This window comes from Artibeus jamaicensis, unplaced genomic scaffold, assembly GCF_021234435.1.
Source record: "Artibeus jamaicensis isolate MK-2021 breed Jamaican fruit bat unplaced genomic scaffold, CSHL_Jam_final contig_781, whole genome shotgun sequence".
NCBI lineage: Eukaryota > Metazoa > Chordata > Mammalia > Chiroptera > Phyllostomidae > Artibeus > Artibeus jamaicensis.
Window position 1 is genome coordinate 5,340,858 of NW_026521968.1, and position 17,308 is coordinate 5,358,165.

At 38.5% G+C, this 17,308-nt stretch overlaps 1 protein-coding gene across 1 annotated transcript in view; it reads left to right on the forward strand.

Moving 5' to 3' along the window:
• Positions 1-9,144, forward strand: part of LOC119056594 (myosin-8) — a 30,522-nt gene extending 21,378 nt beyond the window's left edge. Inside the window, exons 29-38 of the mRNA XM_053672699.1 lie at positions 808-991; positions 1,076-1,241; positions 1,338-1,462; positions 2,370-2,678; positions 3,347-3,550; positions 4,662-4,787; positions 4,875-5,045; positions 5,222-5,326; positions 7,881-7,976; positions 8,984-9,144. Coding sequence (XP_053528674.1) covers positions 808-991; positions 1,076-1,241; positions 1,338-1,462; positions 2,370-2,678; positions 3,347-3,550; positions 4,662-4,787; positions 4,875-5,045; positions 5,222-5,326; positions 7,881-7,976; positions 8,984-9,136 — 1,639 coding nt within the window. The 3' untranslated portion in view covers positions 9,137-9,144. The remainder of the gene's footprint in view (positions 1-807; positions 992-1,075; positions 1,242-1,337; positions 1,463-2,369; positions 2,679-3,346; positions 3,551-4,661; positions 4,788-4,874; positions 5,046-5,221; positions 5,327-7,880; positions 7,977-8,983) is intronic.
• The last annotated feature ends 8,164 nt before the right edge of the window (positions 9,145-17,308 follow it).

Genomic DNA, 17,308 nt, shown 5'->3' on the forward strand with positions numbered 1-17,308 from the left:
GCATATGATTAATAATGGTACAGCTGGGATTAGAACCAGATGTTCTGACTCCAGAGCCTACCTGAAGCATTGCAGTAGAAAGGTAGAGGACTTAAAACTCATAGGCCATCAAATAATACAAAATGACTAGGATTGGTCTAAATCAAGTAAAGCCTTAGTCTGTATACAGGTCAAAGGAAAACTTCAAGTAGATCTTCTTGGGCATCAGGGCTAAAGACTTGTCTAAATCTTAAGAATGTGTAGTTGGCCCATAATTGGGAATTAAAAATGTAGATGATTCAGAAGGAAAAAAATAACTGTCTTTGCTTAAACTGCATGAGTTGTCCTGATCTATCCATCAACTTCTTCCTCTGAAAAGATTGTTCAAATATGATTAGAAGAAACTGGCTATTTTTCTTTAGAGAAACAAATAAAGTAAAATTAAAACTTTAAGAAAGCAAATATGCTGACTATATTTCTGTCCAATAAAATTATCTAGTTAGTCTCAAATAATTTTGGAATGAGATGAGATATATAAATCAATCAATGAAATTGTCCCAGCCACACATTTTCCAAAATCATCCTTGATCAGAAATCCTGAAAATCCTGAATTACTTATGAAGTAAGATACATGGAGCACTAACAGCAGTCTCTAAAAATTCAACGGCGTACCAAAGACTTGAATCCAACTGTTCACCACTTTGGACCTTTCCATACAGTTTATCAATCTAGAAAGGAGTTCTGGCTACCATGTTTGAAAACCATGTCATTTCCCATAAGAGGCAAGGAGGTTGTTTGCCCATTCTCCTTAAATGCCTAACTTTTCAGGAAGAAGCTGGCCCAGCGTTTGCAGGAAGCTGAGGAGCATGTAGAAGCCGTGAATGCCAAGTGTGCCTCCCTTGAGAAGACAAAGCAGCGGCTCCAGAATGAGGTTGAGGACCTCATGCTTGATGTGGAGAGATCTAATGCTGCCTGTGCAGCTCTTGATAAGAAGCAAAGGAACTTTGATAAGGTGGCCCAGCTTGCTTAAACTTTATCCATGTGTCACTAGGTATCCCCTTCTCCTTGCACTGGCTGATAACTTACTGCTTTTCAGGTCCTATCAGAATGGAAACAGAAGCATGAGGAAACTCAGGCTGAACTTGAGGCTTCCCAGAAAGAGTCCCGTTCTCTCAGCACTGAGTTGTTCAAGATCAAGAATGCCTATGAGGAATCCCTGGACCAACTTGAAACCCTAAAAAGAGAAAATAAGAACTTGCAGCGTGAGTCCTCTTGAATTTACCTACCCCACATAGCCTGACTGGACCTTTCCTTGTTGTTGTCAGCTCACTACTTCTCCCTTGTCTGTTCATCCACAGAGGAGATTTCTGACCTCACTGAGCAGATTGCTGAGGGTGGAAAGCAAATCCACGAATTGGAGAAAATAAAGAAGCAAATGGAACAAGAGAAATGTGACATTCAGGCTGCCTTAGAGGAAGCAGAGGTACATATTACTACATCGTAAGGGGGAAAAATCAAAGACAAACATCAGTGAAAACACTCAAAGTGGGCAGTGATAAAATATATACCTTATTACCAAGCTGGCAATAAGCTGAACTTGTATAACTTTTATGAAGGGTAATTTGGTAATAGTAATCAAAAGTCTTAAAAATGTAAATACTGTGACCCATCAATTCTATTTCTAAGAAAATAATATTAAGTGGAAGTAAAGCTTTAAGCACAAAGATGTCCAATCCAAGAAGAAAATTATGGAATATCATAAAATGGAATTTTATACAGAGATTTAATATAACAATTGTAATATGGAGAAATATTTATTTATGGTAGATAATTTTTAAAGCAATATACATGCTTGCAGATACAATATAATTTTATTATTTAGAACTATATATAAATAGAAAAAATGTATCACATTAAAATGGTTATCTCTGAGTAGAGGCACAACATGAGGTTTTTACCCTTTGTTTTTATATACTACCCCTGTGTTCTATACTGAACATGTATTATGTAATCAGAAAATAACATATTTTAAAGCTGAGAATTTCTATAAGATCACACATGGACATTTCAATTTATAAAACAGATGAAGAGTTCACATAAGTTTAATCATATAATTTTTGTTAGTACTTACATGAATAATATTTGTATAGCACTTTATACTTTACTGAGCACCTGTATTACAGAACTGTCCTGTAATACAGAACAGTAATACTGTCTGTAATACAGAACCCATGACTGAATAAACAAAATGATTTACTTAGCAGGATCCTAGAACTATTGTATTATACTTTGTAAAATTACATAAACTGACATTAATAAGAGTTTGGCTCACAATGTAGTCCAAATATTCAAGTTATTTTCTATTATTAATTGATCACTGTTTTGTTAAGGCATCTCTTGAACATGAAGAGGGAAAGATCCTGCGCATCCAGCTGGAGCTGAACCAAGTCAAGTCTGAAATTGACAGGAAAATTGCTGAAAAGGATGAGGAAATTGACCAGCTGAAGAGAAACCATATTAGAGTTGTGGAGTCAATGCAGAGCATGCTGGATGCTGAGATCAGGAGCAGGAACGATGCTCTACGAGTCAAGAAAAAGATGGAAGGAGATCTGAATGAAATGGAAATCCAGCTGAACCATGCCAACCGTTTGGCTGCAGAGAGCTTGAGGAACTATAGGAACACCCAAGGAATCCTGAAGGTAACTAAGTCCACATTTAACAGTTCAGATAAGTCAAGCAAGTTACTGGTCTTCCATTCCTCAAAACACCTTCTTGTTACACCATACTTTTTTAAAAAACAAATTATATAGCTCATAATATGGAGGTAACTAAATTAAATGCACTAGAATATAGTACTTTTAAAGAATATTATATAAAAGAACAAATAGAAGCCCAGAGATAAAGTATAATATGAGAGCAAGTGCAAGACATTGGCACCGCAATAAGCCTGAGGTTGAGTCTCAATTATGTTGTCACTTACTAGCTATCTGATTTTAGGCAAGTTATTTAACCTCTCAGAACTTCTGTTTCTTCTCCTACAAAATAAGAGTGAAAATACCCACTTCATAAGTTATTGTGAGGATCAAATGAGACAAGAGGTATCTAGTATGGGTTAGAGCATATGGAAAATGCTCCGTAATGATACACATCAGGACTTGCACATGAAAAAATAGCCAGTTAATGTGATAAATAGAACAAGAATCTGTCTCCTAACAAGTCTTTCTTATCTGTGTTATTGATATCACCATATTCCTGCTGCTTCCTGTCATTCCCGTTCTTGGCACCAGTACATTCTTCCAGTTCATCTGCAAGGATGTTCACATCCTCTTCTGAGTGTCTAAGGCCTTTTTTTTTTTTAACTAAACAGGATACCCAGCTACAACTGGATGATGCTCTCCGGGGCCAGGAGGACCTGAAGGAGCAGCTGATGATTGTTGAGCGCAGAGCCAACCTGCTACAGGCCGAGGTGGAGGAGCTGCGGGCATCTCTGGAGCAGACAGAGAGGGGCAGGAAAGTTGCAGAGCAGGAGCTGCTGGATGCCAGTGAGCGTGTCCAGCTCCTGCACACCCAGGTGGGACCCTCACGTCAAACAAATGCCAGTGTATTATTAAGTGATGAATTAGAATTATAGTGTGAAAGTACATTATTTTTATAAATATATATATGTTTAAAAGGATGGGTGGTATTGGGTATCCAACCTTTAGGCATCTCTGGGCAGAAGAGTTGTCTTGGGCTACACATTAAATACACAAACACTAATAAAAACAAAACAAAATCTAATGTGTTTTAAATAAATTTATGGTTTTGTGTGGGGCCGCATTCATAGTCATCCTGAGCCACATGCAGCCTATGTGCTAAAGGTTGGACACACCTTCTTGTAGTTATCTAGAAGTTTTTGTGTGTGTTCCGATGTGTCTTTTTTAGACTTCCTACCCCCAAAAAGAGGATATTACTTTTTTATTTAAAAAATTAGGTTTGGTTCTTTATTTTGAAAACCATAATGTGGACTAAACATGAATAAAGATATCTATTGACTACAAATCTAAAAATGTTTCCCATCAAGGGCACTTCAGCATTTAGCATTGTTGTTTTTATTGTCCCTGTGCCTTGCAGGACACTCAGTATCCCTGACTTGCCCAGACATTAAATGCAGTAGCACCTTCTAGCCATTTTGACAACCAAACATATCCATGCCCAAATATATCCAAATACCCAATGAGGCAGTAACTTCCCTTTGAAAACCACTGGGTTGAAATTTTAAGAAAATGTTTTCATAAGGCTAATCCAGCATCCCCCAAGGGACCAAACCATGAGCGTTCACAGAGAATAAATTCCTTCCAACTGAGAAACTCCCAGTGCCAGGCACTCACAAAAAAAAACTATTCTAATATTTCCAACCTTTAAAAATAGTACACTAGTGATATCCAGTTGAAATATAACTGACAGAGCAATTAATTAATACAGACATTCTTAAATCTCAGAAGTCCTTATGCATAAATCAGATGAATCCTGGGGCAATGGTGGAAAGGGAGAGTGGTTCCAACCTTGCAAATAATTATTTTACAAATATTTAAAGTTTAGTGAAATGTTGCCATTAGTCTCTTGCATAAGACAAGTAAGACATTTATAAAATCCCAGAGGGGCAAACTGCAAATGTAACTAATTCCCCCTATTTTTAACAGAACACCAGCCTGATCAACACTAAGAAAAAATTAGAATATGATGTTTCACAACTCCAGAGTGAAGTGGAAGAAGTAATTCAAGAATCACGCAATGCAGAAGAAAAGGCCAAAAAGGCCATCACTGATGTGAGATGAGCATTTGTTTTACTGATATATATGCATGCTACCTGCCATTACCAGCTTTCCTTATTTTCTTGATTTATTGATAATTAGGCAGCCATGATGGCTGAGGAGCTGAAGAAGGAGCAGGACACCAGCGCCCACCTGGAGCGGATGAAGAAGAACCTGGAGCAGACGGTGAAGGACCTGCAGCACCGTCTGGATGAGGCTGAGCAGCTGGCCCTGAAGGGTGGGAAGAAGCAGATCCAGAAACTGGAGGCCAGAGTACGTATCTCAATATCTCCAAATCTGGGAAGGGGAAAAGGGCCTTCCCTCTACCCTTCTCTCTTCCTATATATTGACTCCCATCAGAACATCCACCTAATATCTTCAGTAGGTCTTAATATTCTAACATTAATATTCTTCAAGACTGACTCTATAAGTGTCTTTCTTGGGTGCAGGTACGTGAGCTTGAAGGAGAAGTTGAAAATGAACAGAAACGCAATGCTGAAGCTGTTAAAGGTTTGCGGAAACACGAGAGAAGAGTAAAGGAACTTTCCTACCAGGTAAGCGAATAGCTTTCTAGAATATCCAGGCTTTCTGCCCAGCAGGAAATTGGAGATCTGGTGACAATTTATATGTCACCCACAAATAGATACATATTAACTTGGTATATATAAGAGGCAAATGACATAGTTGCTTATCACAGATCTATACTAAGCTTGGAACATCAGGAAGCCCTTTAGATTATAGCATAAGAAAAGAAAGAATAGGAGACTTCCACCAAGATGGAGACATAGGTGGATATGCCGTGCCTTCTCACACAACCAAGTTTAGAGACAACTAAATATTAGCAACAGAAAACACAGCCAGAACACAGAAAACTGAACTTTTCCGAAGTCTGTTAACAACAAATTCTTCAGCCTGACCGGTAAGGGGCGAAACCAGCAGCTAGTGGAGTGGGGTTGCATAGGAAAACTCCCTCAGATGAACTTAGGCGCGCAGAATCCAGGCGCAGGGTTGGACCTAGTGCGACCAAGCGAGCGACCAAGGGGGAAACAGTGAGGGAGCAGGGCTGCGGGTTGACTGTGGTCGCACATTTGTGCGCGGATACACAAGCGAGGGAGTGGGCGACTGGACAGGAACCCAGCGGGTCCCCACAGCAGGCAGCAGGGAGGGCGCCGCCATTTCCCTGCTCTGACCCCACCTCCACATACAGCGTCATAACCCAGCTACTCTGAGTGGCCCAGCCCTGGTGAACAACCTAAGGTTCTGCTCTTCACCCAGCTGCCCAAAACAGCAGAGGGGGTCGCCATTTCCCCGCTCTGACCACGCCCCCACATACAGCGTCACAACCCAGTGACCTGGGAGTCCAAGGCACTGCTCCTCACACTTAAAGGGGGCAAACAGACCAAAAATGGCTCAAGAAGATCTCAAAGCCCCAGAACCTATAAATCTAAGCAATGAAGAAATAGCAAAACTCTCAGATGCACAGTTTAAAACACTGGTGACTGGGATCCTCACAGACTGGTTGATTATAGCCACAAATTGGACAAATATATGAAGGCGAAACTAATTGAAATGAATGGAATTGCACAGGACACCAATAGCAATGAAAAGGAAACTGGGACTCAAATCAATGGAGTGGACCAGAAGAAAGCAAATAATGGCCAAACAGAAAAGAGTGAAGAAGCAAGAATTCGAAGAAATGAGGAGAGTCTTAGGAACCTCCAGGACATCTTTAAACGCTCCAACATCCGAATTATAGGGGTACCAGAAGGGGGAAAGGCACAGCCACCAGTGGAAAACTTATTTGAACAAATAATAAAGGAGAATTTCCCCAATCTGGCAAAGGAAATAGACTTCCAGGAAATCCAGGAAGCTCAGAGAGTACCAAAGAAGTTGGACCCAAGAAGAAACACACCAAGGCACATCATAATTACATTAGCCAAAATTAAAATGAAAGAGAGAATCCTAGAAGCAGCAAGAGCTAAGGGGACAGTCACCTACAAAGGAGTCCCCATCAGACTGTCAGCAGATTTCTCAAAAAAGACCTTACAGGCCAGAAGGGGCTGGAAAGAGGTATTCCAAGTCATGAAATCCAAAGACCTACAACCAAGATTGCTCTATCCAGCAAAACTTTCATTTAGAATGGAAGGACAGATAAGGTGCTTCTCAGATAAGATCAAATTCAAGGAGTTCATCATCACCAAGCCCTTATTATATGAAATGTTAAAGGGACTTATCTAAGAAAAAGAAGTTAAAGAAACATGAACAGTGAAAGGACAACAAACTCACAGTTATTAACAACCACACCTAAAACAAAAGCAAACTAAAAGGACAGCTAGGAGTGGAAACATAGAAATGAAGATCTCAAGGAGGATTAGCAACAGGGGAGTGGGAGGAGGAGAAGGGGGGAGAAGGTACAGAAAATAAGTAGCATAGACAGTAGATAGAAAATAGATGGGGGCAAGAATAGCATGGGAAATATAGAATCTAAAGGACTTGAGACACATGGTCATAAACTAAAGGGGGGGGGTAATGGTGGGGATGGGGGGTAGGGTGGAGGGGAATGAAGGAGGGAATAGAACAACTGTAACAGCATAATCAATAAAAACGTTAAAAAAAAAGAAAAGAAAGAATATAGGTTTTAAAGCCAGATAAATGGGTATTAGCCCTAATTTGGCCTCTCTTATTTTAAAAACTTGGGTAGATTACTTAACATGCTAAACTTCAGTTTCATCACCTATAAAATAGAATAATAACATCTCTCCAGAGTAGAAGGGTTGGAAAAGATGTGAACAAAATGGTGTAAAAGTAGGTTTATAGTTGTGAATAGTGGAAAAAGTTTATTCTTGTATTATTTATTAATTATTATATTATTTTCCAAATGAACAACTGTAAACCACTTTTGCCCCACCTTACATAATTACTAAACACAGTGCCTACACAAAGTGGACATTTAATCAGAATGATAACTGTGATTACTATGATGGGAGCCTTGGAGTTGACCAAATTTACCCAGCGTACTGCCATCATACCAAAGTGACTTATTTTACCATCTGTAGTATACTTATTTCATTGGGATGAATGGAGATAATTTTTTTTTCAAACTTCCAGACTGAGGAGGACCGCAAGAATGTTCTCAGGCTGCAGGACTTGGTAGATAAATTACAGGCAAAGGTGAAATCATATAAGAGACAAGCTGAGGAGGCTGTAAGTATCTTTAAGCCTTTGAGGGAAGAAGAAAACTTGGGGGGATACTAAGTATATAAAAAGAATGTATTAATGAAAAATAAGACAAAGTAAGAACATACAACTCATATTTTAAGATTTTAAGATTATTTTATAAATACAAATTTACCCCCAAATCCTAATTACACAGTAAGACATTAAGAGGACATATTATTACTAGACAATTTGAAAGGTTTGGGGGGCAGAAGAAAGTTCTAACTAACCCACCTTACTTAATAGCTGCAAAGAATGTACAGTAGAAGCTATATTTAATACCATGGTAAATATTCCTCTCCCTCTAAAAATGCACAAACTCAAGTATTTTCAAAAGCCAAACCTTAAATCTATTACCCCAACTGACTTATCCACTCACTACCAGTACCGTTATTAGGAGCATCTCTCTCCACGTTGCTATGGAGCGATAAGGGCATGTTGGAAGATTCTCTATCTACACTTTTCCTACTTGTTTCCCATTCTTCTGGACATATCTGGTGGGAGTAGATAGGAAGTAAGGTAAGGAAAGAAGAAAGGAAGAGGCACAAATAGTAAATCCAACTAACAGTGGCCTATTTCCTTCCTAGCCCCATTTTTTTCCCTTTTTTATATACCAGAGTCAAAATACATGGCAAAATATTTTAAAGTAGGATTTTCCCAAAGTTATAATTTGACCTTACATTTACTTATTAAACTCTGTAATGGAGAGTACCTGGTTCTCTCTCCTTTCTACCCAGCCCATACATCATAAATTGATTTCAGGTTTATATGGGTTTGACATAATAAGATTTCCTCTTCCATTTCAAAATAATTTCTTCTCTCATTCTTTAAAGCAAAAAATGTAACTGAAGTTTTAAATTCTGTCCAGATTTGAAATCAGATATGGCAAACTGAGCATAGAAGGAAATATGTGAGGTGAAGAAATAATCCTGTTTGGTGACAAGTACAATGAGAAACACATAGTCTAATTCTCACATTTTTATCTCTGTTCTCAGGAGGAACAATCCAATGCTAATCTCGCTAAATTCCGAAAGCTCCAGCATGAGCTAGAGGAGGCCGAGGAGCGGGCTGACATTGCTGAGTCCCAGGTCAACAAGCTGCGGGTGAAGAGCCGCGAGGTTCACACAAAAGTCATGAGTGAAGAATGATAAGAGTGATCATGCCCTGATGCTCTGGAATGACTGAATAGATGCACAAAATGTGGTATATTTGGTCACTTCCTTTTTGGAGTTTATTCTTCTTTTAATGTTAAGTAAATAAAAACTACAGTAAACTTATAAATTAAACCAGACTGTCACTTTTATTTCCAAAGTTACTCTTAAATACAATTCCTGGCTAGCTATTATTTTTAATATTATATATGACTTTGCAGAGCATTCAATATTCTGTACCTCCATCAATACCCAGCTTCCCCCTTCCCATCCCTCCCACTATATAATTATCTTTTCCTTGTTTTGATTTTATTAAATCTCTCTAGATTGTTAAAAATTACTAAAGAAAACACTCCCTGAGACTGCCCTTTCAGACAAGGCCCACTCATTTATCCACTTCACAAATAGTTATTGAGTATTTACTATGTGCCAGGCACTGTTCTAAGTTCTGTGGGTATAGCAGTGAACACAGTTCCTGTCCTCTGGGTACTTATATTCTACAAGGAAAAGCAATCAACAAATAAGAAGCAATGTAGTAAGTCAAATGACTAGTGCTAATGGGAAATTAAAAAGTATGGGAGGAAACAGTATTTTTGTAGAGTAGTCAGGGAAGGCCTCTCTAATATGACTACATTTGAGCAGATATCTAAAAGAAGCAAGAGAGTAAACCAAGTGAGTATGTGAGGGTGGAGGGAACAACAGAAAATGCAAAGGCCCTGAGGCAGGGGCAGGTTGGCATGTCACAAGAGACAGAAAGGAGGCCAGCAGGGCTGGAATGAGCAAGATAGAATTATGATGCAAGAAAGGAACCAGGGGCCCAGAGATCGTGTAGTGCCCAAGGAGCACCTAAGGAAGGACTTTGGTCTTTACTCAGAGTGAAATAGGAAAGCTTTGGAGAGTTTTGAGCAGAGGATGAAAACTAACATACATTTTCAAAGAATCACTCTGGCTGCTGTACTGAGAATAGACTTAAGGGAGAAAGGTAGAAACTGGGGGACCAGGAAGGAGTCTATTATAATAAAATACTGAAATATAAGTTTAAAAAATGACAGTTGCATAGACCAGAAAAATAGTATTGGGAGATGACGAGAATGAGATGGATTCTAGATGTATTGTGAAGACAGTGCACATAGAATTTTCTGACAGATTGGGAAAATGAATGGTTAAAGAAAAAGAGAGAGACAGAGGACTTCTGGAAAGAGGAAGGATAAGACAAGAAAAATGTAGTAGAGCATAAACATGAGGAGTTTGGTCTCTGGAAAGAGAGGAGGCAGTAGACTAATGAATCTAGACAAAATTTGTCCCTCTTCCACCTTCTAGCATCTACACTCTCCCACCTCCCAACCCCTTCAAGTCTCAATCTTTGACACTATAAATTATACAGCCACAATCTCAACCATGTCTAAAATGAATGACAAAGTTTAAAACCAAAAAATTCAAAATATTCTTCTAAACAAAATTTCAGAGTACAAAGGAAACAAAAACTATAATCACAAAAACCTCTACAAGTATACATTAAGAGTAAAGCTTTGTGACCTTGGCTTATGGAAAAATTTCTTAAATACAATAACAAAAGCACAAGCCATTAAAGAGAAAACTGATAATTGGACTTCATCAAAATTTCAAGTTCCTGCTCTTTGAAAAACACTGTTAAAGAGAATGAAAAGACAAGCCAAAGGCCAAATAAAAATATTTCTAAATTATATCCCTGATAAAGGATGTGTTTCCAGAATGTACAAAGAAATCTAAAAATTCAAAAAAGAAAACAATCATCTGAATTTTCAAGGGGCAAAAGATTTAAACAAACATTTCACCAAAGAAGACATACAGATAGCAAACAGGCAAATGAAAAACATTCAACATCATGAGTCTTTAGGAAAATAACAATTAAAACATAATGAGATATCACTACACACCGATTACAATGGCTAACAGTCCAAGTACTTGCCAAGAGGTGGAGGAACTGGACCTCTCATACCTGCTAGTGATAATGTGACATGGCACAACCACTTTAGAAAACAATTTGACAGCTTCTTAAAAGTTAAGAAATTGTCCATTTACTCCAGTGATTCTATTCCTAGGTATTTGGCCAAGAGAAATGAAAACATTGCAAAGACCTGTAAAAAATATTCACAGCATAATTACTTGTAATAGCAAAAACTGGAAACAGTCCAAATATCATTCAACAAGGGAATGAATAAACATGGGGAAGTAAATCCATATAATGGAATACTACTCAGTGATAAAAAAGAAACAAACTATTAACACACTAAAACATGGATGAATCTCAGAACAATTGTGCTCAGTGAAAGCAGCTAGACCAAAAAAAAAAGTGTAGACTCTATCATTGCATTTTTATAAAATTCTAGAAAATAAAAACTAATCTATAGTGACTACAAGTTGATGTCTGTTTGCCTAGAGATGGAGAGGGAGAATTTAGAGGAGGCATCAAGGGACAGTACAGGGTTACAAAAAAGCACCCTGAAACTTTTGGGGATGATGGACATATTCATTACCTTGATTCAGATGATAGTGTCACAGTGTATACAAGTCAATACACTTTAAATATGTATAGTTTATTACATGTCCATTATACCTCCAAAAAGCTGTTTAAAATTTTTTAATGGGAGAAATACTATAATTACAGTGCTTTAGGAAATAGTAATTAGGATACTGTATGTCAAACTTTAAAGCTACAGGTATAATCTTTCATAGAATTACATTGAATCTATCAACTTAGGGAGAATTAAGATATTTACTAGAGTAATGGGGGAAAAGGTGGGACAACTATAACAGAACCACAATAATAAAGAGAAAGGTATGTATTATACTGATTCTTCCAATTCATGAATATAGTATGTTTCTCTATTTATTTAATTTTCTTTGGTTTCTTTCATTGTTTCGTAATTTTCAGCAAATAAGTCCTAGATTTACACTCAATTTTTTTCTTTCTTTTTGCTTTAAGCCATTGTAAATAGTATTTTATTACTCATTTTGGTGTCCACATATTCACTGCTAGCATACTACATACAGAAATACAGGTGATTTCTGTACGTCTGTCTTATATATTAAAACCCTACTAAACTCAGTAATTCTGAGGTTTTTAATAAATTCTTTGGTGTTTTCTACATAGACAATCATGTCATCTGGGAAAACAACCACTTAAAGTGAATCTAAATTAAAATGAGGTCCAAATTACATAGTAAATAATGGGGGAGGGAGTCTGACTGGAATTTTATCTTAAAAATAAAGTCAAAAGCACTGAAATAAATTTACTTTCTGATACCTTTCACAAAATTTGTTATAATTACAACTCTCTGCTAATTCTAAGAACAAAAAACAAATCCATATTAGAGTTGGAAGAAAGGGGCATAGTTATACAATCTTATATAATGTGGCATCTTTTATATTACGTTTTTGCAATGTGATCATAAAGAATGTCCTTTGTTGTAAAAAAGAAATGCTGATGGCTTCATTAATATTTTTAAGTGCCTTCCTGATCCTGTGATCCTGAATTCATTTTCTTGAAACACTTACTACTAGTTCAATGCTGCTTCATCCACACTAGTCAGTGACTTTGCAAAATTCAGGTACATTTCTAATACCACTTTCATTGACTTCATTAAATTCTGCAACTTTTGCAAGACTTCTCATTTTATTTTGCAGTATGTTGCATTGATTACTGTATATTTACAACATCTGACTATCGTTAATGAATTTTTTTTGTTTTCCTATGCAATATCATTACTGTGAGGACTCCATAATAGGAATTCCACTATTGGAAACCTTACCAGTGTGTCCAACTTGTGGCCCGTGGGCCACATGCAGTCCAGGATGGATGGCTGTGAATGCGGCCCAAAACAAAATTGTAAATTTGCTTTAAATGTTATGAGATTTTTTTTGTGATTACATGTCGCAATGTATATAACATGTGGCCCAGGACAACTCTTCTTCCAATGTGGCACAAAGATACCAAAAGTTTGGACACTCCTGCGTAAACCATCCATAGCTTTTGCCCAGAAAGTCTATTCTATAAATGTCATAAATAAAAATATGCATAAACATTTATATGCAGGTGAATACTAGAATATTTAAAAGAACAAAAAAGTTGAGCACCCCTAATGTACAACATTAGAAAACTGGTTAAATAAGTTAAGTAATGCTACGAAACCATGATATAGAAGAAGAGTTAAGACTATGAGAAAATTTTCATAATTTGTTAAGTTTCAAAGGCAGAACACAAAACTATGCCTATAGGGTGATACTTCATTGTGTTTGGAAACATGTGTTTTAAAAAAATTGTATATGTGTTTATGGGAACATGGAAGAGAAGGTGTAAAAAGACTTAAACCAAATTTAGGTAGAGATTACCTCTTTGCTACAATTTTACAAGTAATTTTAACTTTTTTCTTCAGTATGTCTGGTTATATTTTTTAATCTTTCTACAACATGTGTATTGCTTTTGGAATTTTTTTAAAGGTTCATATTTGTTCAATAAATAAATAAAAGTAAGCTGCTTCTTAGGAATTATATCCATTTTTCTTCAAAGAAAAGGAAATCACTGACAACAGAAAGGTGAAGAGGAGAGGGTCATTTGATGGATGAGACCAATGGCACAGCTGCTAAAAGCTGCTGCCTTTCATCCAAGCTTTCGGTAAGGATTAACATTCCAGGGCTGAGCAGCTGCCAGTGAGCAAACTCAAATTCTGCCTCCTGGCTGTGGCAAAGACTTGGGCACATGTCACACATACCAGTGCTTCTAGGCCCCTTCACTGAAGACTTCATAGGTCATACTTTCCTAAGTGGGCAGCAGAAGCATCAGCTGTGGGCAGATGGAAAAAACCTTACTTAAGGATGGAATTTACCAGCTTGATTCCTTCCTCCTGCATCCAGGGGCCACCAAGATGTTGCTTCTGGAGCCCACAGAGAAAAAAAAAAAGCCTCTCCGGTGATAACAGAGAAAAACATTCCCTTGGAGAACACACCCCAAAAATGGCTTCTTTTAAATTACAGTAGCTTGACCTGCACAAGAGGGGCAACTGTTTTCTCAGCCCCATCACAGAAACTATAGCTCATTGTTCTTCTTCGGAAAACTGAGGTACCATGTAGTGTGAGGGCTCAAACTATGAGATATTTTAAGAACATGGATAGAAAAGGTAGTACCATTTGAGCAAAAAAAAATCTGTTTTTTCTGAGCATTTTTCCAGTATTCTGAAAAATAATTCAGTTGATACCCACAGATTTTAGTAACCAAGATGAATTTAGCATGATATACATGTATATGCAATATAATAACATGCCTACATATACACTGAAAAACTTCAAGTGGAATTCAGCAACTTCAGAATTTTTCAAAAACTGCCTTTGCACCCTGGCAGGACGGTTCGGTTGACCGCAGCGCTATCCCCGCACGGAAAGGCTGCGCCGCGCTGGAGGCTGTCAGGTGGCAAACCTGGGTGGCGGCTCGAGGTCCTGAGGGAGGCCGCTGATGGCTGTGTCCTCTCACACGGATGTTTCTCTCACAACGGTGTTTCCTTTTCTCTCTCTCCCTCACTCCATACCCTCCCTCTCTTTTTTTCTCTCCCTAAAACCAACAAATATATCCCTCTGTGAGGATATTTTTTTTAATTCCTTCAGCCCAGTCATGTCACGAGCCCTGTATTGCAATTCCTTCTCCCGGTCCAATTTCACCACAGCCTCACACCATTACTCTGCGGAATCACACAGCCCCAGGAAATCGTAAGGAAGAGCAAGGCCTTCCTTACAAACTGACAGATGCACACTTACGGGCCGGGTGCCACTATCGCCTCCAGACTGGTCCCAAAATGGCGCAGTCGCTTCCCGCCTTTCCTTCCCGACACACTCCTCCCACCGAGCTCTGGAGCACACCGGAAGTGACTCCTCCCCTCTTAGGGGAGTTGAAACCCTGTTTCTTTCCAGGAGTCAAAGTGTACGGCTGCTGCCTTTTCCTGCGTGATCCACCCACACAGCCCTAACTAAATATGAAACTGTTTGGCAGAACCAATGTTTTATCCCCAATGTCCAGAAGTGTCTTTATAAGCCATTTGTTAAATGGAAAGCAGACACAAATTACTTTTGACAGAATGAAGGAAAGACGAATAGAAAAAGAGCAGATAATAAGACCAACACTCAGCACATAATAAAAAATAAAGCTGCCTTTATAATAATGGCTGACATTTAAACACCAAAATCCTCTTCTTAGTTTTGTCAGGCTGTACCCAACTGGCCCCTGGCCACCTCTGCCACTTCATTTCCTGTTACTGTTTCACCTCCCCCCCCTGCACCCCTGCCCTGCTGGCACTGATGTTGCTATTGTTGTTCCCATGCAGGCACTCTCACCTCCCAAAGCCTTTGTATCTGTTTCCTCTAATTAGGACACTGTCCCCTATTGATAGTCTCATAGCTTGCTCCTTCAGTAAGTGTTTAAATATCACGTCTTCAGAGAAACTTTCCGTGGTCAATCTACTTAGATATCACACAGCCAAAATATCCTTATCCTACTTTTTCTTTCCTTCTGAGCATTTATTACTTACTGGCATTAGATAATCTGTTTGTGGTCTGTCTCAGATACACACCCATGGGAATACAATTTCCATAAAGGCACAGGTGTTCCCTGTTTTGTTTCCCAGCATTTAAAATCCTCCCAGCACGTAATAGATGCTCAATGAGTGTCTGATGAATGAACAGTTGCATGAGTGTATGCTCACAATGTTGTTGGCTTTGTGCATCGCAGCTTTAAAATTTGCAGTAAGTATGAAATTTCATCATCACTCTGGCTTAGTGGGAGATCTCAAGCTGGTTCTGTCTAGCCTCATCTTGGTCAGGTTTGAGGATTTTGTCATCATACCCCAACAACCTTTCAGGTAGGGTGATGAACTTACCCAAGTCTAGGTTTGCCCAAGACTTTCCTGATTTTAAAACTGAAAGCCATAGAACTTCTTCAATAATAGTCAAACTAGGATGGTTGGTCAATCTACTCCAGGTATCCAAGTTGCATCTTCCTTGTTTTGTTTAATCGCTCTGTGTGTGAGTGTGTGTGGTGGGCAGGGTGGGGGTTGAGGAGTTGACCAAGAGTGTTCTGAGCCATCTGAACAGGAAATTGGTTCTTTGCAGTGAGTAGGATGGGAGGACCGGATGGACAATGGTCAAGCTGCGGTCAGCTGACCGGGCTCACCAAACAGCAGCATAAAACACACAGAATATGCTGTTCCAGCTTACAGAACCCTCTGGCACTGGTAGTGGTTGGTGCTGTCTTTAGAGAAAGCTCCTGGTCTCAAAATCTCAAGCTCTCCTGTCAACATGACTTACCCAATTTCTCTTCTCCCCAACTATCATGTCACTTCCAAACAGAACCTTGCCATGAAATCACAAACTCAATTGCCAGAAGAATTCATGAGCTGGGTACTTTTATGACCCCATTTTGTTGATAAAGAAACTTAGGCTTAGAAAAGTTACATAACTTGCCCAAATTCACATTGTTCAAATGGTGAAGTCAGAATTTGAACCCCAGTATTCTCTCAAGGTCCATTCTTACTACATTATTATTCAGATTTTAACAATGTATATATATGTTAGTTATCCAGTAAATATATATATATACAGGGTGGGCAAAGTAAGTCAACAGTTGCTTGTATGAAAAACACTATAATAGTTAATGAATAACAATACAAGAAGCCTATTTTTGCCCCACCAAGTATTTATTTAAGATACATCATTTAAGACCACAGTAATAGTAATTAAAAGTAATTGTTCATGCTTTTTTTCATTCTAATGAGGCTTTAAGCAACAAACATAACCAAAACACAGCTAAGACAGAAAAAAGTAAATGACAGAGGCCCTAAGTCTCACAGGAATCAGTCAAGGTTATGAGGCCAAGCAGGGAAGTATCCAATTTACTGAGCAGCCCTAGATGATAGGATTTCTGAACACAATGTTCCCAGGCCATCCAACCTCTCCATGTTGTTTTGGAGAAGGATGCCTAGCTTGTGTGTAATTCTGAGAAGCGTGTATAATTCTGAGGGCATTAGTGTCTTACGGGATCTTGCAAAGCCAGAAGCAGCTGTCTTAAAGTGAAAAGACAAACCGGACTTGGAGTCAAAGATGTTTGCTCTAGTTCCCCCTCTGCCACTTACTCACTGTATGACTAGT